At 37.0% G+C, this 25,672-nt stretch overlaps 1 protein-coding gene across 1 annotated transcript in view; it reads right to left on the minus strand.

Moving 5' to 3' along the window:
* Positions 1-25,672, minus strand: part of LOC136847889 (neuroligin-2-like) — a 76,114-nt gene that overhangs the window by 27,209 nt on the left and 23,233 nt on the right. The window contains exons 2-3 of the mRNA XM_067119911.1: positions 15,801-15,998; positions 8,793-8,986 (exon numbers count right to left, since the gene is read on the minus strand). Of these exons, the coding sequence (XP_066976012.1) occupies positions 8,793-8,986; positions 15,801-15,998 (392 nt within the window). The remainder of the gene's footprint in view (positions 1-8,792; positions 8,987-15,800; positions 15,999-25,672) is intronic.

The following is a 25,672-nucleotide window of genomic DNA, read 5'->3' on the forward strand; positions in this document are numbered from 1 at the left end:
AATCTCTGAATATTTAAACTCTCAAACCCTATGAGCCCTTTTGTGGAAATCAAAATGAAAAAGAAAAGGTCAGTTTCCCCCATGCTCGAGTCTCGACTCGTCTACTACTCTTCATTTTCACTCTCTCTCTCTTCCCCCTCACTGGCCCAGCGGCTCTGCTCGTTCTCCCGGTAACAACTGGTTATTTTTTAATCTCATCCAAATTCAACTTGAAGGCAATAAGCCTAAAGAATGACCCCAGTCACACTGTGAATTTTTACCACCATACATAAAACAAACGCACATATTTCCAATATGAATATACATACTGTGTACTCACACTCATAATTATAAACGTACTGTACATCTTAAGTATTGTGAATACGTATAAATGTTAAGCATATATACGTACGTCGTGATACATGAGAGAACAACATACATACCTACAAACACTAGCATTACAAAAGAAAAAAAAATATTCACGCTCCTCTAAGTGTGTGCGCGTGCCAGTCCAATTTAATGTGAAAGGGGAATAGAGATTCAGAGATAGGAATGAATAACAAAAGGGTTGAGCGGCCATAAAAAGACTAATTGGTGTTATGTCATGAATCTTTTATTCGCTGTGTATTGTTGATGAAACAAACAACTGAACCCGGATACAGAGATGAGTAACCCGAATCTTTTTCTGTGGGAGAGAGATAGAGAGGGGAGGGGAGGAGGGGAGGGAGGGGGGAGACATAACGAAGCGGGTAACTGCATCAATTGAAACTGCTTTTTCAGAGCCGGGATTGATGAAGGAGATCGGGAATGAAAATGGTCAAAATCACCTCAAAATTATAAAACAAGCAGATCAAACAGCGCTGGAATCCTACAACTGTGAGTACAAAAAAACAAGCAAATTACCCTACACGAAGGTTGTTGGAAGATAACAGACTGAATTTTCTGAAACGTAATGATGCAGGTCATCAAAAACATTAGCATCACTTACTGCTAAATTATATTGAATAAGCCACAACATACGCAGTTACACACAGCAGACCTTCCAAGTCGTAATCCACATAAGAGCCACACTTGATAAAAGCCCTTCGCCTTAAAGATCTACGTGAACGAGCAGGAGAATCCACCACGGGAAAACCGATGGAAAATCGAGCCATGATATTCTGTACTGATGGGAAATCCACGTTCAGCGAGGCAAGAAAAAGGGGCCTTCGGCTGGAAACGACAATAATGAAACGAAAGGAGTAGAGCCAAGAACAAAGAGGAACAATGCTAACAGAATATGCAGTCTCAGCAATATATAGGTTTGGTAGCCGACTCTAGGCTGTGGCAAAACCACGAGTGCGGTTGTACGCGCACTCTCGCGTCTTGTAGATCTCCATAACTTAAGGGAAATGTATCAAAGTGGCCTAATATGAAATCATCATTACTGCTGGAAACATTCTCTCTCTCTCTCTCTTCTCTTCCTAGCCTCCTTTTTTATTTGCCTTTCTATCAGGTGTGTGACATGGTGTAGTCGTCTGGGCGCCTCCAGGGGTGTGTCTGTTAAGCAGAAGACTTATTTACGGCGAAATTTGGTTGTCGGTGATCGATAACCAATCTGGCGCAATTTTCGGTTAATTTCGGGGAGGGTTTCAACTTCCTGAGAAGATGAGGAAGTTTATTAGAATTTCCCTTCAACATTTCCCTGCCTTCTCCCCCATCTCCATGCCACAGCCCCAATCAACACCGTTCCCCCCACCTCCCCCGCAACAATCATCCAAGTGCTCAGATCGGCCTCCACACACACGCAGCTGTCGCTGTTAAAGAGCTACTTTGGTCTAACCAGACGCACTACAGCTTCTGTAGCCTCCTTTAATTCCGGTATCTCTACATGTAAATGAAATCCCTTTTCATGAAATTTCGTTCGATTTCCATCAATCTTTTATATAAAATGAATACAAAATATATTTAACAGTAAGTTTTTTTTCCTGTGAAATTCGAAGACTAGTTTCAACATTTTCCTATTCCTCTAACTTTCATCTTGAAACAATCACAAGCTTGGTTAAGCACGCAAGATTGCTGCAAACTGGAGGCTTGCCAGAGACACCCAGAAAGATAATTAAAAACCGCTCTGTGAGCAAACACGAGATAGTAACTGGGAATTAACAAATGCGATAGTAAAATACCTGGGAACGGATCAATGCTTCTACTGATTCTTGAAGAAATGAAGATGAAATAAAATTAAAATTACATAAAAAAGTAAAACGAACTTTAGCTTCAGCTGCAAGGAGCATCAACGCAGATGGCAGCCACATTAAGTTCCACGCAAATCAGTATGTCACATGGTATTCTAGTGGAGGATTATTATGGTCACAAAAAAGAAATAATATACGACTGAAATGACTGTCAGTACAATGATCTATGATTAAAAATACTAAGAATTTGGTATGTTACACTTGAAGTTACTAAATGCAAGATTACAGCCAATGCACACGAAATACAAAATAAATTCGATGAAGAGTGTTTGTACACGTTCTGCACTCGAGGTAATTCGCGTAAGCTTAACCAGCTTTATGCATTTAATAAACCTTATCAATGTCACAAAAGAAACAAAATTATGGAGCTTTCAAAAGACGTGAGCAATGACGCGGTTAAAAAACTGACGAAATCTTAGAAAGTCTTAGAAATAAGTGCTGTGATTTTCCAAAAAGTGAGAAGTAATTAAATGTGCATGATGAATCCGTAGGCGAGATGGGAGAATGCATTCTAATACAGAGGATTAATAAAAGGTTGAGGTTAGCCTTTGGGAAACTTTAGCAAATGGCAGTGACATGAATAAACAGAAAAAAATCCTTACATAGCACCAAGAGAGGATTAAAGGGGCACATCTGAAAAGGACACCGTCAAAGGGAACGATTTAACGGCTGAATACGACCGAATGGTTAAAGGTCAAGTAGGATATCTTTAGATATCAAGTACGATATCCTTAGCCACTTCTTTTTCTGTGGATCTGAACCCGAACCGGACAGTTTTTGTGCCGGTCTCTCCTCTTTTAATAAAAAAGAAAAAAAAAAGGAGCGAGTAGGGACGATATTTTTAGGGACTCTCGTTTCCAGAGGACTTGCAGGATCCGCAAATGGTATAAAAGGAAAGCAGGAAATAAGACGCTGAGAGCTACGGGACAGATAAAAGGAGGAACTCTGAATAACGGTACAGAGAATGACAGACTGAAATAATAGGGAAAAGAAACAAATGTAATAGTAAGTGGATACCAGAAGGAGGAATACACTATCACGAGGAGAACCGCTTTTAGAAATATCAAAAGATCATTTTTCTACAAATAACGATAATCACTGAATGAAAGATAAGGATGACAACACTTAAGGATAAACGAAAGTTTTAAAGACCGTGGGGGAAAAAAGAAACTAAAAGATTTGAAAAAAAAAAATAAAAATAAAACTCACAAAAGAATGCCAATCTTTCGACAGACACGGAAGACGTGAAAAAGAGATGAAGTAACGCAAGTACCAACGAAAGTCCGTTAATTAACTAACGTGGAGGCGAGTACAGTTCAAGGAGTTCTAATAAAAAGGTAAGAAGAAGAATGATGTCACGAAAAACTTGGTGGGGCAGAAGGAGGCTTGGCAGTCAAAGAGGTCGGAAACTGGAGGGATAGAAAAAAAATTAGGGAAATGTCACCACCGTTAAGTTATAAGGGATGATTTATCGCGGTCTGTTGAGGACCCCTTTAAAATGAAAGTAAAAACCGATTTGGAAACTACAAAATTCTGTAGTATTAGCTTTCTATTCACAAAATATAAAAAAGGCAGTCAGAATCGAAAGTTGAAGACTAAAATGTTATCTTACTTTATCAGATGTTTTTTACATCAAGAAAACCATGTCCGTGTGGGACATTCACATGCATAAACACACATGAGTACAGATATACCAATACGTACATATCACTTCGTATGTATATTTCAAGTGTGATTTTACAGAAGAAAGACGAAAGAGGTTTAAACCCAATTTCTTCAGATAGGGGTTTCCAGCTATTTCTAATAAGGTATCTGGAGACCTTCCTCCTAAACTCTGTACGTTTTATCGTTTTTGTTTTCTGCGCGGCATTTTTCCGGACGAGAGGAAACTATGCAATTCGGTGCGTTTGGAAGGGCTGCATAAGTGCTGACGGCAACATTTAACAGGACAATATCCACCTTGCTGTGGGTGTTTAAGTTACTGAAAAGTGGATCTTCGAACTACTGAATCTGGAAACATGATCCCTGACAGCCAGAAAGCATAAACAAATAATTAGGTATTTGTGATACTGTGTTCTTTTATACCCAGCGATTTACATTCAATACAACCGTAACAATGAATATGGCTCAAGCTTTATCAAACGATGTTAGTTAAGACTTGTATTGAGCTCTCTATTTAAATTTTCCAAAATGGGTGTTGGAAGATGTGTACGTGATCTCACTTACGATCTTTTAAAACGACTGTCACCAGAAATTTGTTGTTGACGGTTTAACTTAGTACACCATGCAGATAATATCACTCTTGTTGGTTACTGGGACGGACCAGAAAGGGGTGCATTAAATGGGGTATGAGGCGAACTCCAACAAAATTAAGACATTACTGTATAGTTAGTTTTGTAATGTGATCCCCACTCTATACTGGATTTGAACTGGTGACGCAACAGTATACTTAGTCATTCGAAATTTTCTGACAATGCACTTGAAAACATAACATCTACATTAAAGCTCTGACAACAAGGCATTGTTCAGTGAGTCTTCCTTCAACAACAGTGATGATTTAAGTGACACATGCTTTAGATCGTGGATCTGACATTACTGGAATACAGTTTTTCCGTCTGGATGTCATCCGTATCTTTGGATCTTAGCCTTTAACACAACTTTCCTCCAAGTGGTGATTTCCTTTTACATAGCAAAGGTAACTATGCTATAGACCCTTTTCCCAAAATAACCTGCTTGGCTCCCTTCAATAAGGTCTCTTTAGTGTTGTGCCAGCTTTGCAAAACATCATTATTCGTTTTCTGTTGAGACGCGACGCGTCCACTCTGCCCAGCAAGAGAGGCATCTCACTTCTCATACTAAAAAGATTATGGAATGAACTTTTCTGACAACAATTTTTGTACGGTCGCACATAAAAATGCCCTGAATAATAATAATAATAATAATAATAATAATAATAATAATAATAATAATAATAATAATCTGAACACCATGAAAACATTTTACCTTTCCTTATCTTTTGATAATCATACACTTGTAAAATACATAATTATAAAGTATTTTAAAGCAAAAAAGAACTATAACGTGTGTGGATACTTAAAACCATTCTATTTATAGTTCTGCCAACATGGACGAGAATATTGCATGCAACGCTGAGGTCTAATGTCTTCATCGGCCAGTTTTCATACTTCTTACCTGGTCAGAGAGAGAGAGAGAGAGAGAGAGAGAGAGAGAGAGAGAGAGAGAGAGAGAGAGAGCGGCAACTGGCGGATTAATGTTTTCATTGGGCCATATCAAAACCTTTCCTATGTTTATTCGTACACGTCAATCTGCATTTGCGCCTATGAATATGTTTGCCTGTTTATTCACGAAAATGGATTTATGAATGGACAAGTCTTTCGCCTGTAGCTTGCATCTGTCATTTTACCCAATGCACTGGCGCTATCCTTTCATCTAATGTTCGCTGTAAGCGCTCAGCACGCAACTGCATATCTACATATATAACCAAGGTCACTAGGATCACGCTGATAGCTTACATGAAACGGCGATTCGTAGAAAACGGATCACTGTGCATACATTAATAAATACATAAATAAGCCAGGGTAGAGCTCACATTGTTGGAATAGTGAATGGATCTTCTAGGCAGTGAATACGACTATACTCGGTCTCGCGGATAATACTGCTCTGGATATTTCAAAGAAACAAACATACGAATAAAAACAGACGCAGCTCATTGGTCCATTACGCCATAAATATGTTCATAGTGGACTGCAGTGCAGCTTTGGCAGGAATAAGTTTTTAATGGACTCTCCCCAAAATTTAGTCGGAAGTTGAAAGACTCTGGAATGCCACTGATATATTCGAAAGATGGACGCAAAAGGATTGGAATATTTATTCGGTAGGAAGCCACCGCGCCGTCGAGATGCCACTGGACACGGAACTTCATTAACTATTGAAGGAATAATGAAGCGTATATGGAATCATGCCTCCCTTAGGCATGAAGTTCTTTCACATAACGTACACCACATAAGATCACATATTATCTTGAGGTAAGCGGTACTATGAAGGGCTGACGCATTACCATCTCTCACGACACAGATTTGCTGATGGAGATTTAGTGCGACCAAATTCCCACAACGAAATGAATGCTCACATCACAGAAAAAGTCTCTGGATGGATGGCGTTTTCTAAAGCGACGATTTCTTATCCCTAACAGTAAATAGTCTTATAAACGGCTGACACTACCATCAGTCGAGAAATAATTTGCTAATGAGTGTTTAGTGCGACAAAATTGACATAACAAAATGAGACGCCAAATCACAGGACAAGTGAACGACAATTTCGCTTGCTGGGCGAAACAATATTCGTAAACAACAGTCTATATGCAAGTATACAGGTATAAACCATACTGTAAATTCTGCTCCACCACTTGGAATGGCCTCACAGTCAGTCATGAAATATATAGTTCCAAGAACATGAGTTTTTTTTTTTTTAAACACTGGTTCCAAGAATTTTGAGTTTTAAAAGGTATCAGGCATCAGATTTCATAAAAGGCGTGCACTTGTGTATACATCGATACGGTGTCGCACTATTCCATTTCTGCTACGAATATTTATCCACGAAATGAAAAAGGACATAAGCACAACCATATAGAAGCAAAAATGCCAATCATTTCATTGTCTGCAACCTTGGCTTCTCAAGAAAAAATAGCAAACTCCTACTTCTTGGTCTTTCGCAACCCTTCGGTCATTCTCCTTACTGGGTGATATTTCTACGTTGGATATGCAAGCATGCGAAGTTTTTTCGAAATAAGGCTGTTAATAATTGTAGGCTTTAACAAAAAAAAGGCAAACAGAAAATAGCTAAAGATTTTTCTTTTGACCTTAACACAAGTTAAAACTGAGAGCAAGGAGGGTTAGATCTAAAATGTCTTCCAGCATGGAAGGTACACTCTAAATAAAAAAAAAAAAACATACCTTGGAGGTATCGTATTTGGAAAAAGCTTCAACCAGAAGTTGAAGTTAACTATGTTTAACCTTGACCTTGGACCATGGTCAACCTGACGGGAACGGAGCTGGACGTGAAAGGTATTCCCGTAATGAAGTTACCCTACAAACATGAAAGGTACATCTCACAAACATCACAAGTTATTACGAATTAGAACAACTTATCAAAAAGTTAAAGTTTTCTATATGTAATCTTGACCCTGACCCAAGACCAGACTGATCGATGAAAGGGAATGGATCTGAAAGGCATTCCAGTGAGGAAGTCATCCTTCACAGGAATGAGTCACGGATGAACTTGCATAAGTCTGGAGACTTTAAAACTTTAGCCTGAAAGTATCACAACAGCAGTACGGACATTCGTTCCTTCGAGCTGAAAAGTCTCAGTACATTAAGAGCGTTCTTATGAGATCTAGAGCCAGTCCGATAATTCTGGAAGGTTTGACAGAAGCTACTTTTTCGATATAACGTCTTACTCGTTTGCCAAGTTCTCCAGCATCATCGACTTCTTCCCATCCCTCTCCCCATCTCCCCGCCCTAATACAGAAGTTAGGATTTCTTTCATAATCCTGATCTCCTCTTCCCAACTTCTGAAAAAGCCGCAACCTTAATACAAGCAACTTTTTTTAGTCCCCGTAGGACACTACATTTGTTAATCATCAACGGCCACAGCTCTGTAATTCATCTTTACTCAGAAATAGTTATCCCTCTGAATTTATTCTCTTATATCCTTGCGGTATTCTTCAGAAAATATTAAATATCGATTTTGTTTAACCCTTTGTTTAACTCCTCTTTAGTTTGAGATGTTAAGGCAAACATTTCCGGAGACTGTACCATACTATGTCATTAAACTGGTTATCATAAGCCCTCTTGAGGGAAATCTACATGCTGAACGCAAATACAGTGAAATCTCACCAAACTGTCAGGAATTAAAAGTCTTCCCTTCAACGGAATGTATAAACAATAACTGCTATTTCGTCATAATATTATTCTGACGGAAACAATTGTGAATTTCATTTTAATCACGCATTCTTCAATATAAAATGATAGAAGTTTGGGTTACAAACAACATCAACCACTGAAGACTTAAACTGCTACATGCACCCCCTATGCATATCAAATGTATCATGCAAAATCCATCACAACTATTTTTATATACCGCAATTTTTTTTTCATACAGTTACATTGAGCAATATGTGATACAAGCACTCTTCTATAATTTCAGTATGTCGGGTATTTATTTTGTTGTGGATCCAGTGACTTCTGAAATTACTTCGCCATGGAAATGTAAATAAAAACATTTATAGATTTACATGTAAATGTAAAATTAATTGCATAGCCTACCGTGCCTGTCTCCTAGGCTGTTTGATAACATACATACGTCTGACTCCGCATATGAATGTGTATGCTAATAAACGCCCACAAAAAGCACTCAGAAGCCCTCATGCACCCATGAAAAATTAGCAAAATTCTGAAATATCTCTCTCTCTCTCTCTCTCTCTCTCTCTCTTTACAAAAAACGAGTCAAATACGACGGCATCACTAACAATCAATCGGCGTTTGTCGCTCGGGGACCTACCTCCACTTGAGCTTGCATGATGTGGTGCAGATTCTTCCCCCGAAGACACGTCTTGAGTTCGTCCCCGAGAGGGGTGTGCGAGCAGTTGAGGGCCTGGGCGATCTGGCGTGTATATTTCATGGGGTCGTTGACGAGGGCCCAAGGTGCCAGGGACGATCCACTCATCAGGATCGCTCGGTGGAAGAGTTTCGGAGCTGTCGGAAGGGATAACAATAACATTAAAAATAACACTCATTATATAAGAAAGAAGATGAAGATTGTATGACGATAATACTGATCCCGATATCAAGAAGAGTAATGGGTATCGAGTCCAGTTACATGTCAGCATATTACATTATGTTCAAGTTCAACAGCTTCGCACTTTTGGAAATGACACTTTCGTTTAGGATTGGCTGGAATTTGTCAATGTTAAGCAAACAAGGCACTTTGTAAATAATGAGAAAACTCCTGAGTATTAAAAAAATATCCGTTTCTACGTGTAACTTTGGATATCTTCACGATGACTTTTTGTTAATCTCCAACGAAACTTACAATTACCATAGAGATAATAACAATAATAATAAGAAAAAATTAACAAAATGAAAAAATAATAATAATGATAATAACAATCAATTTTAGAGAATACTATGATTACACTATCTGTTGTTTAATACAAACAACAAAATACTGGAACGAATTTCCTTATTTATCTACCTGGAATAATATGGGAAATGAAATTGAAATGCGCACAAATTAACTAAATTCATTTTTCCCCCCAAAAAGCCGTTTCCAATTATTTATTAAAAAGTCACGCTATCTTGATTTTTTCATCAAAAAGCCGATCAATCAGTCTAGATTAAGTTGGCTATATGCCAACACTGGCTCTTGCTCTTTGGCAGCCCGCAAAAAACCGGAAAATCTGATATTTTACAAGGATGACTGTTGAGAAAAACAAGAAGGGAATCCATCTAACATTCATCCTTTAATTGACGCACAAACGAATCCGTTTCATCAGTCTGACAAAACAAAAGAATAGCCTGGGTTAAAAAAAAGGAAAGAAACAAATCCATATTCCATTACTGTTAAACCTGACAAATCCAAGCAACATATATCTTTCTGAATAGCTTAAATATATATCTGCAGAACCTGTAAAACAAAATAGATGATTCTGCTTACGTCACAAGTTCCAGTAACATTTCATGACCTTTCATAGAAATATCACATGCAATTTGTATCTGGCGAGAATAAGACAGTAACGCTCCAATTCAGATACGACCAAATACATTAGTCCTGAGTGACTTGTTTGGTAAATTAAGCCCATTTTCATCTGGAGTCAGAAACAAAGGCAATTGCATTAGCAAGAACGAAACAGAAAATGATGGGAATAAGATTACTTAGAAAAGCAAAATTCCAGCGAATTGCATAAGTCTCAGAATGATTATCTCAGTTTGGTCTGATTCTTAACACTGAATAATTACGGGGATCTGAAGTTAAAATATTCATGTAAACAGGCATACACATACACACATGTATGTATGTATAATTTTTTTTTCATGATACACTGTACGACTCATCACAATTAAGTTGTTCCTTACGATAAATAACAAATGATTAAAAAATAAATTAAATGTTCAAGGTAATTCCCACCGTTAAATTCACAGTGAACATAATTCCGACAGGTTAACATTCAGCATTTGTTTTCGTTTTCTAAAGATCCCAGAAGTCCAGCATCAAAGATTTCACTAACTTTGCTACCTTTCGTGTTTATTTATTTATTTATTTTTTTTTTTACAAACAGACGATTTGTAAGCAAAGGAAAAATTTGTACGTACACAGCATGTTGCGAGTGTGTTTGTAAACAGAAACTAGAGTATACTCAAGGGCAAATCCATGCTTTGGTACCGGGTTTATGAATACTTGTATGCATTTAAATGCTTGAATATTTGGAGCCGCCGTGTATTCGCTAGAAGTGAGCGTCCAGATTTGCCTGATTTTATCTCCTTGCATGTAAATGGCCCTCTATGTGTTCCATGTTTCTAACAAATAATAAATTTTAGAAACGACATTCGCTTTCTGTTCTTACAGTAATTCTTTTATTCATAGTCTCACAGTTAGAATAGAAATTCGAGTTAAATATCAAGCCTTTATTCTTAAGGAACGAGAATCTTTCTGTCAAAATTAGTCTGAAAGAGAACTGCCTAAGAAAATATTGCCGCCGATTATTATTTTATAGGATCTATCCGTTATCCTCGTCCTATTGATCGGCGGCGCATTTAGCTTCTACCTTACATCGCGGACCTTTTGATAAACTTGAAAACAGAAATGTTTTCCTTTCCTGAACATAATCTACCAACTGTACACGAATAATTGTAAAAAAAATGCAAAGATCAGGGAATATGTCAAATTCGAACATTGATATGCAACACGATGGAAATAATTGTTATTGTTGTCCAGTGCTAATAGAAAAAAAATTGTGCTGACTGGGTTATGGCAGTTTGTGTGACTAATAAGTGCTATGTTCTCTTGTAAGAATACTCTAAGTAACGAATCCTGAATAGTTGTGCCTAGGAAAGGGACATCAGCCACATGAGATTAGGACATAGAATTTCCATGTAGATTCGTAATGTCTGTTAAGAAAGACAAAACCAGCAATTATACACAGTGATGTTATGCCATAATGAAGGCAAACAACATCAGGGAAAAGATGAGTTTTGCAATTATGGAGAATTCCTCCCAAACCGTGTATCGAAATGATCGTTCTACTTTAATTTGATTAATTTTTTGATTGATGGACGGATTAAGCTTAAATGTTCGAAATGTGTGAAACCAATTAGGGGATATTTTACTTCAAATCATTAATGATATCATGTCATGACAGGCAATTTCACTGCAAAGTAAAAGCGGCTAACAGGGACATGGCGAAAGCGTTGTATTTTCCAATTTTTTAATACGGACATAAAATGTAATACTTCTTTACATCTCATCCATTCACAGTTTTTATCATATATTACAAGAAAGACGGAAAGATTAAAGTTACGTAAGACATATCAGTATCATTTCAAATGTAATGTAGGAGAAGGAATAAGAAAAAAATTATATATTTTATGTAAAGAAATTATTAATAACTCTATTAACTTGCCATTCAGGCTGCAATATTTTTTGGTCTTTTTATAACTATTTTTGAACAGGCTCTTAATGATATACTGAACTATCTTCCACTTTCCCCCAACAACGCAGCCTTTTCAAGCCATGTATCAAATTGGTCAGATAATGGTAAAAAAAAAAAATTATTCGAACTTGTAGGTCACATTTTTTTTCACATTGAAGCTACTAAACTCCAAAATAACATTTTCTATAAACCGTATAAACCTTGCATTTCTTACAGTAAACCGTTAAATATGATACGTACAAAAGGGTACAGTCAAAAGTATTTTGTACAAAACTCAATTCCGCAAAGCCTCATTTTATATCAACAGTTTATATTCTTACATAAAAAGGAGAATGGGAGAAACCTGGAAATCTTGTAAATAAAGATGAGTACTGTTATTTAATATTATCAGAAAATAAATTATATTAGAATGTTCCAAGCGTCTTCAACTTCCTAGCTTTTCAACCTCATAGAAGGGGAAGATTAAGAGAGCTCTATTTCTTTTGACATATGAATATTAAGACTAAATGTAAGCCTTGTCTCTTACCATTAATTTTTTTTACATGAACAGGCAACCTGAGAGAGAGAGAGAGAGAGAGAGAGAGAGAGAGAGAGAGAGAGAGAGAGAGAGAGAGAGGAGTACTGTTATTTAATAATATCAGAAAACAAATTATATTAGAATGCTCCACGTCTCCAAAACTTCCTAGCTTTACAACTTATAAGAAGGGGGAAGACTAAGAGGGTTCTATTTCTTCTGACATATGAATATTAAAATTAAATGTAAGTCTTGCCTCTTACCATTAACTTTTTTTACAAGAACAGGAAACTTGATTACTGAGAGAGAGAGAGAGAGAGAGAGAGAGAGAGAGAGAGAGAGAGAGAGAGAGAGAGAGAGAGAGAGAGAGAGAGAGAGAGTTGATTAGGAATGCAATTAGGGATAGGGTATATTTTAGGAATTCTTCGTGATTACTGGTCAGCACGGAATTTATTTAATGCCGTGATCCGTTCTAGTGCAGTCTTTCAGTCCGCCCCCCCCCTTCCATGTGATGGCTGGCTTGAATCCAAGCACTTAATTAATTCCATTTACACAACGCAAACGCTGTTTCCTCTGGGGAAATTGGCAACACTTCCGTGGGAAGAACTTAGCTCAGGTTCTCTGAAACTGAAAACCTCCTAGCAGGAGTAAATGAAATACGGAGCGCAAATCCCGCAGAGTTAAACATTAGCATATGTTTCTCCAGAAGCAACGGGCAATGAACTTTTCCCGTTTTCTTTTGGAAAAAGTTATACTGGTTGAAAAGAATCCAATAACGATATGGCTAAATGTTTTATAATATTTGTGGAGTAATTAAGCAGCCCTTGGTTTGGATTATTTTATTAATTTCTTTCATTTTATATAAATTACGATTTCGCGCTATGGCGAATTTTTCCATGGCAATTTCAAATGCAACAACATTACGATAATATATGAAAGAAATTACATTTTTTCTCTTCCTATTTAGAGCAATATTAGCGATTTTCAATATATTTTATGGATCTCTACCAGGTAAAACACATGCATCATAAATATCCATTCTTCGTCGGATGATTCTTGAGTTGCAAAAATTCAGTGTTTGAAATCATATCGATAAGAACTTCATTCAATTTCTTTTTATAAACAAGGCTACAATGCGTCACTTTAACATTATTGGCTACTTGTATTTTACTAGATGGACTTTCTAAGACAATAAAAAGCTAAAGGAGGCTTTTAGAGTAATCATAAACAAAGATGTCTGGTGTTATAAGGGCGCAGGGGAAAAATATTAATACATGAGAGTGCTTCCGCTCTTCAACTTAATGTTTTTATTCTGATAAAAGACTAGAAAGCAAAGCCTGAGGGAATTATTTACTCTCTGATAGAAAAGATTAATGTTCTAAATGAAAGGAAAGACCAACATATACCCATTCATACATACAGTTATTGATATTGGATTACTACGGAGGTAAATATTCAAGTTACTACCGTGTTAACATCAACATTTTGTTTGTTGATATATATGTTGTTTTAGATATAGAAACCAAATTATTTACTCTCTGATAGGAGACGTTTAGTGTTCTAAATGAAAAGAAATTCTTACATGTACTTATCTAGTTACTGATATAGGATTCTTATACTGCAGAGGTGAGTATTCAAATTCTGATCGAGTAAACATCAACGTTTTGGTTGTTGATATATATGTTTTATATATAGGAACTAAACTTACCATTTATTCTAAAGAATAAAACCTTGACTAATACAATTGGAATATATCTTCACCAACGGCTAATTCCGACATTATTTCCTCTTTTATTTTTTAATGAACATATTATTGTATCAAGGCACAGAGACCCAGCCATATAGAGTGAATCGGTATTTTCAGGTCCGTAACGTCTCATGAATTATGGAAATATAATGACAGCAAAAAGACTTTCATACCATGAGGTATATAATAAGAGCAAGATGGGAAAACGTACGTTTTTCCAATCTGACGTAAATTATTGGTTTGTAAGAGAGTTATTCCAAGCCACAACGCACTCCAGTGCCGTCTCTCTCTCTCTCTCTCTCTCCTTCTCCCCGATTGCTGCCTTGAATCCAGGCACTTAATTAACTACATGGAACGTAATGCAAACGCCGATTGCTCTGGCGGAACTGGCAACACTTCGGTGGGCAAAACTCGATTTTCGTTTCCCCTTTCGAAAGGTGGCAGCAAGAAATATAAGGGACCGCAAATGCAAATTGGGTTCTTACGTTAGCTACCTGTTGTCAGTGTTATCCGCTTTTACTCAAGGTCTTATCTGATAATTACCATTAATCTCCCGTTATTAACTTCACGGGAAACTAATCCTTCATCCACTGGAAAGTAATAACTTACGATTTGAGATAAAAGTAATGTATAATGCAAAAAATGTGAATTTTACACCAAACCCCTATTGTAAATTTATTTTAATGTTCCCTTTACAATTCTTTGAGATATCCGCGACCTATGGTCATCTTACTGTCCATACACACGGCAGGTGAATAATGAAATAGATACAATAGAATGTTTTACATGAATACTCAAAATGAGTATCAAGGCTTTATGGCTCGATAAAAGTGGCACACACATAGAAGATTAAAACTCGCATAAATACTCTGGGACATAAAATAAAAACATGAGCGGCAACAGTTGTTTTCGTATTTAATAAATATACCAGGATGTGCCTCGAGCCTAAATTCTGTTACCAGTCAGTGATTTTCTTTATATTTCTCACTGTATCGTTTAACCATTGCTGAGAAAAATGGCACAGCTATTATAATGCACACCACGTATTTGTCTGTGTACACATCTCGAATCTTTACTTGTCCAGGTGTAGTCGAAATGTTTTGCCGACATAAGTTGTTTTTGTTTTGTTTCGGCTGAAAATGTTGAAAGACGGAGGCGGTTGCATGATGGTTAATATACTGGGTACTTTATTATACACTTCAGATTTATGCCCACATTGATCGTATAGTTATAATAGCTAATGGTGAAAGGAAATTTCAGAAAAATTATGGTTAGGAATTTCTTCGGTTCCATAGAAAGTAAACTAACTATTGATATACTGAGAGTACGGGCCCTTTCAAATAACATATTACTGAATTTATTTTGGAGAGACAGTAAATGAATTTAAATTACAGCATCACTAATTTGACGCGAATACCCAATGTGACCTACACTATCAAACTGTTAATAACAGCTATACTACAAGTAAGGTCGTTTACTTGCATTTGCTCAGCTTTGAAAAATACACAACTTAATAAATATTTTAAAGATCTCACAGTAACATCAAACCTTTTACGGGACAAACAAAAATAATAATCCTGTTCACCAAAGGATACTTACTCTTTGGAACAGCCTTCGACGTCATGAGGAAGTTGATGCAAGCAGCTCCCGTCCCGTGGCCAAATATAGTGACATTGTCCGGATCGCCGCCGAACTCTGCTATGTTTTCCTTTAACCAGTGTAACGCTGCTATCTGGTCCATGAGACCATAGTTTGTTATCGCTCGCTGGTACGGGCTTTCGTTCGTATTTAAGAAACCTGTGCAGGAGACAAGAAAAAGTAACGTCAACAACAATATGAAAGTCAACCTTGAATATTCGGACGTTTTAAAATACATGCGAGCGAGTAAAACTGCGACTTTGCACTAAAAAGTTAATATCTGGACTAAAAGCAACGGAATTAGAATCTATGTCCCATTTCACTTTGCCAAAAAGAGTCAGTGATGAGGAAGAAAAGAGAGAGAGAGAGAGAGAGAGAGAGAGAGAGAGAGAGAGAGAGAGAGAGAGAGAGAGAGAGAAAGTAATTCTGATACGCTGCTGGTGGTCAATAAATAACTGACAGCAATATGTAACCTGTAAAGAAGCACATGTTTATTCACCGTGAAAAAATATATAGTCCCCTTCAGTATCCAGTAACGAATCTACTTAATATATGTTCCACTATATTTATAGTAACTCAAATTTAAAAAGATTTAAAATAAATCCTGACTGAATGAACTATTAAGCAACGTTACGAACACGACACTCGCCTGAAAACCGTAACTAATGTAGAATATTTTCGAAAGTTCATACAGCTTTTTCTCATATTTGATGGGAAAACTCAAATTACGGTATTTTTTTATCTTCACATTCCTATAAATAGAACCTAAAATACTGTCAAGTAAAATATAGCCTCAATTCGGACCCGATAAAAACGTATGACACGTACGCGAAGACTAAAATTACTCCGGGATTTCAGATACGTCATAATCAGTCACGGAATTACGAGGGAAAAATATATAAAACGGAAGCGGGAATTAGCGTGTCAGAGTAAACGAAAAGAGGGTATTAATGTCCGTGGAGTTTTGCGCATATGCCCTTTCAACGATAATTTATAAGATTTTCTCCTTGTTTTATCACTAAATGTATCCTTAAATATCCATGTATGTGCAGTATAAAAAGACTCATTTAGCTTTAAAAATTTTTTTTGATTATGTGACTTGCACACAATGATATTTTCAACTATTTAAGTAAATGTTTTCCAACTGAAGTTACAAGTTACTATTCCAAATAATCCTAACGTCTACAGTACAATTAGATACACCAGTATGATTCTACAGCTAAAAATTCGGTTTAATTACATCTACTGCCTTCAGCCACTACAAATTTTTCCAAAGCGAACCGTTGGCTGTTGTAAAACTCAAAGTTTTTTTTAATTTATATGGAGCTATATATAGATCAAAGGGTCAACAACACATGCACATGACCTGTAAACTAAAAATGACTTTGAGCACCGAAGAGAAAAAAATACAAGATTCACAAAAAGCAAGTTTTAAAAAGGACACATTCTAGTTGCCAAAGTTCCGCACCGGTGAAGCGGAAACATGAGTGCCATCGGTTAGATCATGTAATCCAGATGAATAACAGGAGCAATGAATGCAAATTCATAAAAAGACGAAACCACTGATGGTGCGTTTCCAAAGTAACGAGCACTGTAAGCCAGTTTTACTGTGCAACCTACACCCTAGGAGAGATGTTTAATTTTCGGACACTTGAATGCTGATGGGAATGCCTGCTGGAGTTTGTCAACGCATGCAAAGCACACAGAGGAAAGCGCAGGAATGAACTAGAAAGGACAGCACAATGCTCCGACCGGGAGCAGCCTAGAAGTCTTCAGGCCTTCTAGTCAACTTTAAACAGTAGGCAAAAAAACATTTACATAATCTTATGCCCCGATAAGGGAGCAGAGTGCTGAGTCAGGTTTTGGAAATTGTCTTAGCTCAAGCACCCTGTATCCTTTTATCTCTCTCTCTCTCTCTCTCTCTCTCTCTCTCTCTCTCTCTCTCTCTCTCTCTCTCTCTCTCTCTCTCTCTCAGTGATATTTAACTACTTTTCGTTATTTCATAATGTGGTCTAAACTGGGTGTCCTGGTGAAAAGTCTGTCACTCTGAATCGTTAACGGCTATTCTGGTCTCTCAAGAGAACTATATGAATCATGAATTTCCCATTTATTTGGTTATTAAGCCTCTCTCTCTCTCTCTCTCTCTCTCTCTCTCTCTCTCTCTCTCTCTCTCTCTCTCTCTCTCTCTCATATTTCAGTTGTTCCGTAAATCCTGAAACGCATGCTTTATATCCAGCCGGGGCCTTGCTCAGCATTATTAGTAATTGATGTTTGTAAACGCAATAATTTTACGTTGATAATTACGGTGTCAGCATCAGCAGAAACAAACCCATAAAAACAAAAGCATTAAATTAACATTTTACAGTTCAGTCAAAGCAGATAGTATTATGTAAGCTAATTAAACTAGTATCTGTTGCCGTACATAATCCGGAGGTCCACATCAGGTCACCTAATCCCTATCACATCTAATCACACTCAAGGGTCGCCATAAGGCAAGGCCCGTACTGTCATATGGCCAGCTTTAAAGAAGTTTTATTGGGCAGGCATTTGGCAGCTACCCTTGGAGAAAGAACAGTCTGAGGAAATTTTAAGTATAGGAAGGTATTAAACGAAAATTATAAAATCGTCAGTGGAGGTTTCTCTTATCATCAGTGGAGGTTTCTCTTAGAGAATGATAACGGCAGAGATGATAACTTTGCCTGGTGATGCTCTGTGGGAATGATAAACAGAGTGAGAATGCACGCAAAGGGACTTTTTTTGTGAACTCCATGAACCTGAAAATTCATCATAAACATTAAGAAAACAATACAATTCACTGCTGGAAAAAACTATTCGGCTTCCTCAGTTATCAGAAAAATGAAATGAGGAAGTCACCTTAACAAATGGAATCTTAAATCTCGAAAAAATTGGATCGAGGATAAAAAAAAATGAGAGGTTTCAATATTTTTCTGTTATTTCATCTCATATGGAAATTTTCTGTTTGTTATGCTAAAGTTCTAATTAATTCTCATATATGTAAATGAGAATGAACCAAAAATATTCGGCAGTTATCCTGCTAACGGATGTCTAAACAAGAACTGACAAACGTATCCTCTGCAAGATGCAATAAGACACAGCAATCCATTGACTTCTGAACAATAAACGACTGAACATATTTATATTTTGACAAATGCGTTTCGTAGATATGAAGATTCTGTATTTTCGGTCAGCCACAAGAAAAAACTTGTATTATTCAATAATTAAATTATTCCAAAATACAAACAGAGAGAGAGAGAGAGAGAGATTAAGCCAACCTTGCTCTGGCACGGGCTCCATCTCATGGGCTGAGAGAGAGAGAGAGAGAGAGAGAGAGAGAGAGAGAGAGAGATGGCTTCATATAATGTTAGAATTAACAACATTAAATTTAGTAAGCACCTATAAAGAAAAATATGTCAGAAATTTCACCAAATAAAAGTGGATGAATTTTCGTCCTAATCACATGGCGAAGAAAATGAGATAGAGAAAATAGAATTGCGGGCTGCTGCAATAAAAGCGATCAAAATATATCTCAGAATATAAAGACTGCAAAACAACGCAGTCGTAATTACCTTAGTATGATTCAGTATGACGTCATACAAGTCCGGGCATTCGATACGTTCATTAGCAGCCTGATACATGTTGCACAAACTATTTTATTGAATCAGACAATTATTTTTAATCAGTACGAGCAAATATAAATACCTTAATAGGATTGTATATGGATTTCTATTGACAACATTACGGATCAGAACTTTGGGCTAATGGAATACGTTCCAGGTTGCATTCCGTTTGATGCTACATTAGGCAAACGAATTAATAAAAGCAGATGGGTATCTCTTCTCTCCTGGCAATAAAAGAACACAATTTAATATGAAGTGGGCTTCCGCTAATTTTTTTTAAATTTTGGTGAAACTAAAATAGGAATGTTTATAACACGCAGAAAATTAAATTGCGTATGATTTATTTGTCTTGTTAACCGGAACAGCCATAACACATGCAAATCGTGAAATGACACTAAATGTCAGTCGCTTCACAACCTGTAATAAGAAATCGGAGATCGGAGCGTTTGTTTCCCCAAGAAAGAAATAAGATTAAAATACGGAGTAAACGAAAGAGCAGAGTGGAAGGGAAACTGCATCCGAGAACTCGGTCTCTTCTGTGAACAAGAGCGAATCATGACTTAAATAAATGGCGATGAGTCTCGGGAGAGTGACAAGAAGAAACATTCTGGGAGCTGGAGGCGCACCACAGCTACAGGTAAAAGAGCTGGATTCGCTCTCTTTACCAATTTCACCCTCTCTCAAGTTGCCGGGATAATGTTCCAACACCTTCCTAAAGGGTGATAGGCGTGTTTCAGAATTTCACAAACAGAATAAAAACGCTGGCATTATCTTATTATGACGTCTCTATGTGACGGAGAAACTAGAATTACAAATGTAATCGCTTACTGATTTAACCGGACAACCAGATCTTTCCAGTTCTCAAAAGGAAACGACCAGCGACAAGGTAACGAGGTTAGAGGAAATCGAAGTCTCAGATTCAACTCTGTGAAGGTAAATATGGAAAGGAGGCCTTCTTAAATAAGAGGAGAAACCTTAGAACAAGATTGGATAAATACTATAAAAAACAGGAGAGACTGCTGACAAGATTACTTGAAATTAGAAACCAAGGTTTTGTTACATTTACTGTGAATCTACAAGACGACGTGAATTTGTTTTTCCTCAGATGTTACTTAAATTGAAGTAAAGTTTTTTACGAGAAAGGAAGAAACTCTCGGAAGGAGGAACTATAAAAAAAAATGTCCCATCAATATGTATGTCTGTATGTGTGCATGTAATCAGCCTCCTTACGGTGGAGAGAGGTATCCTTTTATGGAGTTACGTAAGTGCTCAGAGAGGATGAACTAGACATGTGGATGGCATGTGATATCCAGAAGGACCTTTGAGTATGATATTCCACGATAACGAAACATGATAATTTTCAACTCTTCTGTGCTATAGTTTTGCATGATGATGGTGCAGAATAATATCTTATATTTCAAGAAGTAGTGTTTCAATTATTTTTGCAATATTAGAACTAGCCACAACAAGAACGGCGACAACAAATTCGAAAACTTTGGATGACAGATAACACTTTCCATGAAAAAAAAGTAAAAATATTTACATATACGTTTTGCTGCTCTGACAGTACGCCACGCTTAACCTCCTGACATACATCATAGTCCTGTATTCATTTCGCTTTTATAAAAAAAAATGTAAAAAAAACATCTGCATAGTAGAAATTCTGACTAATATGCAAACGCCCCACCACCACCACTGACTGGCCACATCAATTTCTGACAGCTTCGATGACTTAACATTCGCAGTTGCTACTATTAAACCCTTTGTTTAAATTTCTGCAGTGAAACCTTACGTGCTTCACTTGACAGCTTTCTTTCAAGAAGCAGTCTCCATTTTCTCTTTAAGAAGACCTTGCAAGACTGCGGTCCCACTGGCCGATCTCATGTTACATAAATCTCGTTTTGATTCAAATACGGCGCGCTTAAAAATATGAAATATTTCATGCCACTGATATTCAGACTTGCTTTCCTGGGAGCCATAAAGTGACAGGGGATTTTTTTATCATTTCCTTCATCTTTGAAGGGATTTACAGAATTTACTATAGTCTTTACCTGTCCTTTCTTGAAGGCGGCAAACCGGTCGCCATATATCTTTCCTCTGGATTTGATCTGTCAACCTTCCTTATGGAGGAAATCTGGCTATAATATATGGAGGGGACTGGATGTGGAGGTAAAGTTGGGAACGGGGGTGGGTTAGTCCTTGCTTGCATATTGTAAGGGTAGCACTTTTACTAAGACTGATTTTCTCGATACGGATAAATATGTCATTTTAGCTGTTGGAAAGTAAATGCAGCTTTTTTCATCAGAACACGTGAAGGTCTAAATGAATTCCGATCTTTAAGGTAAACTGTTTATATAAACCAAGTGAAAGATAATAAAACAAAAATACTGCAACGAAGTGAACATAAAAATCTAAATTATGGTGAAAGGAGTTCTTACATTTTTGCAATCCAAAATGACAAAGTAGGAGACGCATGAGGTTCCACATATCAAGGTCTGGTTGGGATGAAGGGCAAGAGGCTTTCATGAATGGCCTTTTTTATTGCAAAAATATAAAGCACATTTATAACTTATTTACCAGCACAGCAATTATGCGATATATAAGACCATTTATTATTAAGAAATCAAGACAGCTACCCGACAAAGATATATATATATATATATATATATATATATATATATATATATATATATATATATATATATATATATATATATATATATATTACTGTATATAAACCCAAATGCCTTTCCCGTTTACAGAGAAAATTAAGTGATGGAACAATAAAGTAAATTTATCTAAAGGACATTTTTCCTGCTTTAATCCAGGGTCATTTACGGATCTCTCTAAAAAAAACTTAACCCTTTGAATTTCAGAACGAACCGCACAGCCTCAATAAACTGGCAACTGACAAAGCCTCACTGTAAAGCAAAACATATAACACAGTCATTAGTTTATGTCGATCATTCTTTTGTACCGAGAGCAGGATATAACAATCAATTTTCCAGTAACGACAGTAATCAGCCTCCCCTTCTCATTGAGAGTTAATTGCAAACACTACACGTACTATAAAAGTTGTTTAGAACACATCGTAAACACTCGGGGAATAATGTGATTCAATTATACTGGTGTATGACAATACGCATATCCGATTGGGTCTCGGTTTAATAACCTGAAGGAGAAAATGTTTACTACTGTTGAAGTGGACCTGACTGGTACACGAGGTTCTAAGAGGCTCTTGATTGAGATTTCTCGCAACATTCACGAGGAGGGAGTATGTTCCTGAATCATAAAACATAACACGAATTCTATGAAAAGATTTCCTCCCTTGCTGTTGACATAACACTCAAATCCATCAACGTATCACTTATTCTAAAAAAAAAAGAGATTTCAACAACGTATTGTACAAACAGCTAAGAAATTCTGCGAAAAACCTAACCGTTAATCAAGATGTTATGCAGGCCTGTCATAAACGCAATTATTTACACCGCCGTCTGAGGTATCCGTTATCGTGTCCTGGCAAGCTGCAAGTTAACACCGAGTCCGAGTTTTCAACAAGAGCTTACCAGGACACGATAGTGAACCTCAGTATCGATGGCTGTAATTATGTTAATATTCTTATTGAGTAAGCCAGAGGCAACTGACTCCATTTACAGTCGTCCGTAGAAGAGAAACCGAACACAACAAAATAGCGAAAAAAAAATGAACGAAAAGAGAAAACTGAAATTAAAGAATTAAAACACGTAAATAAATAAGGAAATACATGAATGTAAGCTGAAACAAATACAATGTATTTTCAATACTAATCCTGATATATTTTCAGTGCAGAGAGCTCAGTGGTGCTTGCAGGCTAAATCAACAATAAAGTCAAATAAAAAGCAGGTAAAAAATGGGCCAAAGTTTCTTCGGCGCAATCGAGTTTTCTGTACAGCGTATAAGCAAGGCCACCGAAAACAGAACTATCTTTCGGTGGTCTCAGTATAATGTGTATGACCCGCGGCCCATGAAACTCTCAGCCGGCCGTGTGGCCTGTGTTGTTGTATTGCCAGAAGCACGATCATGGCTAAATTTAATCTTAAATAAAATAAAACCTACTGAGGCTAGAGGGATGCAATTTGGCATGTTTGATGATTGGAGGGTGGATGATCAACATAACAATTTGCAGCCCTCTAGCCGCAGTAGTTTTTAAGATCTGAGGGCGGACAGATAAAGTGCGGACGGACAAACAAAGCCGGAACAATAGTTTTCTTTTACAGAAAACTGACAAGGATTTGAAGGAATGCTATATCCACCATATCTTGCGTATTTTAGCATATTAATGATTACTCCATTGGTAAAATATAAATTTCCGGAAAAAAAATCGACCTGTTTTTATGGAATTCCTACGGGGGTCCTAAAAACATGGGGTAGCTAATGAAGCGTAAAAATATAATAAAAAAAATACCTTAGTGTCCTTATCTAAACAAAGGAAAAATATTAAAGAAATATATGAACTTCTAGTTTCTGTAGTGTTACGGCTTCATATGTTTCTTATTTCGGCCCATAAACGAAATAAAGAAAGCAAATGTAATAGGCCACTATATTTCTACCCGAGTATATCGGCCCCGAAGCATATCGGTCGAAATATAATGGCTTATTCTCCCTCCCCATTTTTTTCCTTTATCTTTTGTGGTTCTTTTTTTCAATGAGTGAATATGTTATGATTTGGAGAACTCAATTTAATTTGTTTTACTGAAGTCTTCTAGAAAACTAAACCTAAAGATAACTGAATATAATCCAATTATCCACAAAGTATTTGTGGGTTATTCCTCTCAACTATAACTGCAGTGTAAATGCAACTTTAACATGAATGATTATGTCGGCAGGAATGATAGAAGACACAATTGCGAAAATACCTTTTCCATTTTATATACAGGTATTAACATGCCAATGGACTGATATCAAGAAATTATATCAAGAAGTATTTTTATTTTTCTATATCTTGCAGTGCATGTAACACTTGAAGTTTACTGATAAATGTTCCGATAACTTGGTGTAAAAAAATAGTAGAAATAAATAAGGAGAATTATTGTCTTTTGCTATATTGGCAGTGTAAATAACTCCAACTATAATGAAAACTTTTTTTGGTAACTTAATGTACTTTTACGTGAACATAATTTTCCGTAACTTTGTGCAAGATGACAGCAAATTTATTGAACGAGAAATATTGTTCTTTTTCATATTTGCAGTATCAATAACAACAGAAGCGTTATTGTTGACTAAGTAGTCATGGCGATAAGCCAAATTCCTCCCGAAATTGGATAAAAGAAGAGTCCCTAAAGACCCTGTTAGAACGTTCACTTGTGAGAACGTCACCGCCGTATCTCTCGCCATTAATAACAGTGTTACTCTTTATTTTCCGCTTCATTAGCCTGAAGTTTCTACAAAAGCTCCCGAACATTATTATTCTCTCGTGATTAATGAACTTTAGGCGTAAACAATATTTCAGAAGTTATAATTGGCCTTGATTAATGACTATAAGACCCACCATTCCGGTTAACGGGGTGCACAACGAGACTGGGATTACCTGAAGGGCTGGCTGGACGTGGAGAGAGAGAGAGAGAGAGAGAGAGAGAGAGAGAGAGAGAGAGAGAGAGAGAGAGAGCCATATAAGAAGGGTACAATGATACCTAGGTAGTGGGGGAGTTTAAGGGTGAAGTCGATTTAGGGGTAAAAAAAATGTATGTAATACATGGGTAAGGGAGGGAGGGAGATAAGGGAGAAGGAAGGGTAGGGGGAGGGGAGGGGTTTAGTGAATGGGCAATGCCGGGCTATTATCCCTCATACTTTTCCGGCCGCTCTTCAAAGTGATTCGCGGCGCAAACATGATTACCGCTCCGATCAACACGGGTGTTCAAACACTATGGCCCTCTGTGTGGCTTTAACGATGATGTGCAGAAGAATAAGAGGGAGAAAAAGAACAAGATGCAATGGCCGTGTGAAAATCTATTTGGCGTGTAATGCTTCGGATTCCCAGATCGGACTGCCTCCGTGTGATGCACATCAAAGGACGCGATGGATGGTTAACATAAACACAAGTACAAAGAAAAATGTTTGTAGCTAGGAAACATAGGATGATCATACGGCAACTGGGGTTTGGTGTGTTGTTTGCTTTGCATTTCTGCTCTTTGTACTCAAAGTGCGCGCATTCTAAAA

The sequence above is a fragment of the Macrobrachium rosenbergii genome, chromosome 2 (assembly GCF_040412425.1).
Source record: "Macrobrachium rosenbergii isolate ZJJX-2024 chromosome 2, ASM4041242v1, whole genome shotgun sequence".
Lineage (NCBI taxonomy): Eukaryota > Metazoa > Arthropoda > Malacostraca > Decapoda > Palaemonidae > Macrobrachium > Macrobrachium rosenbergii.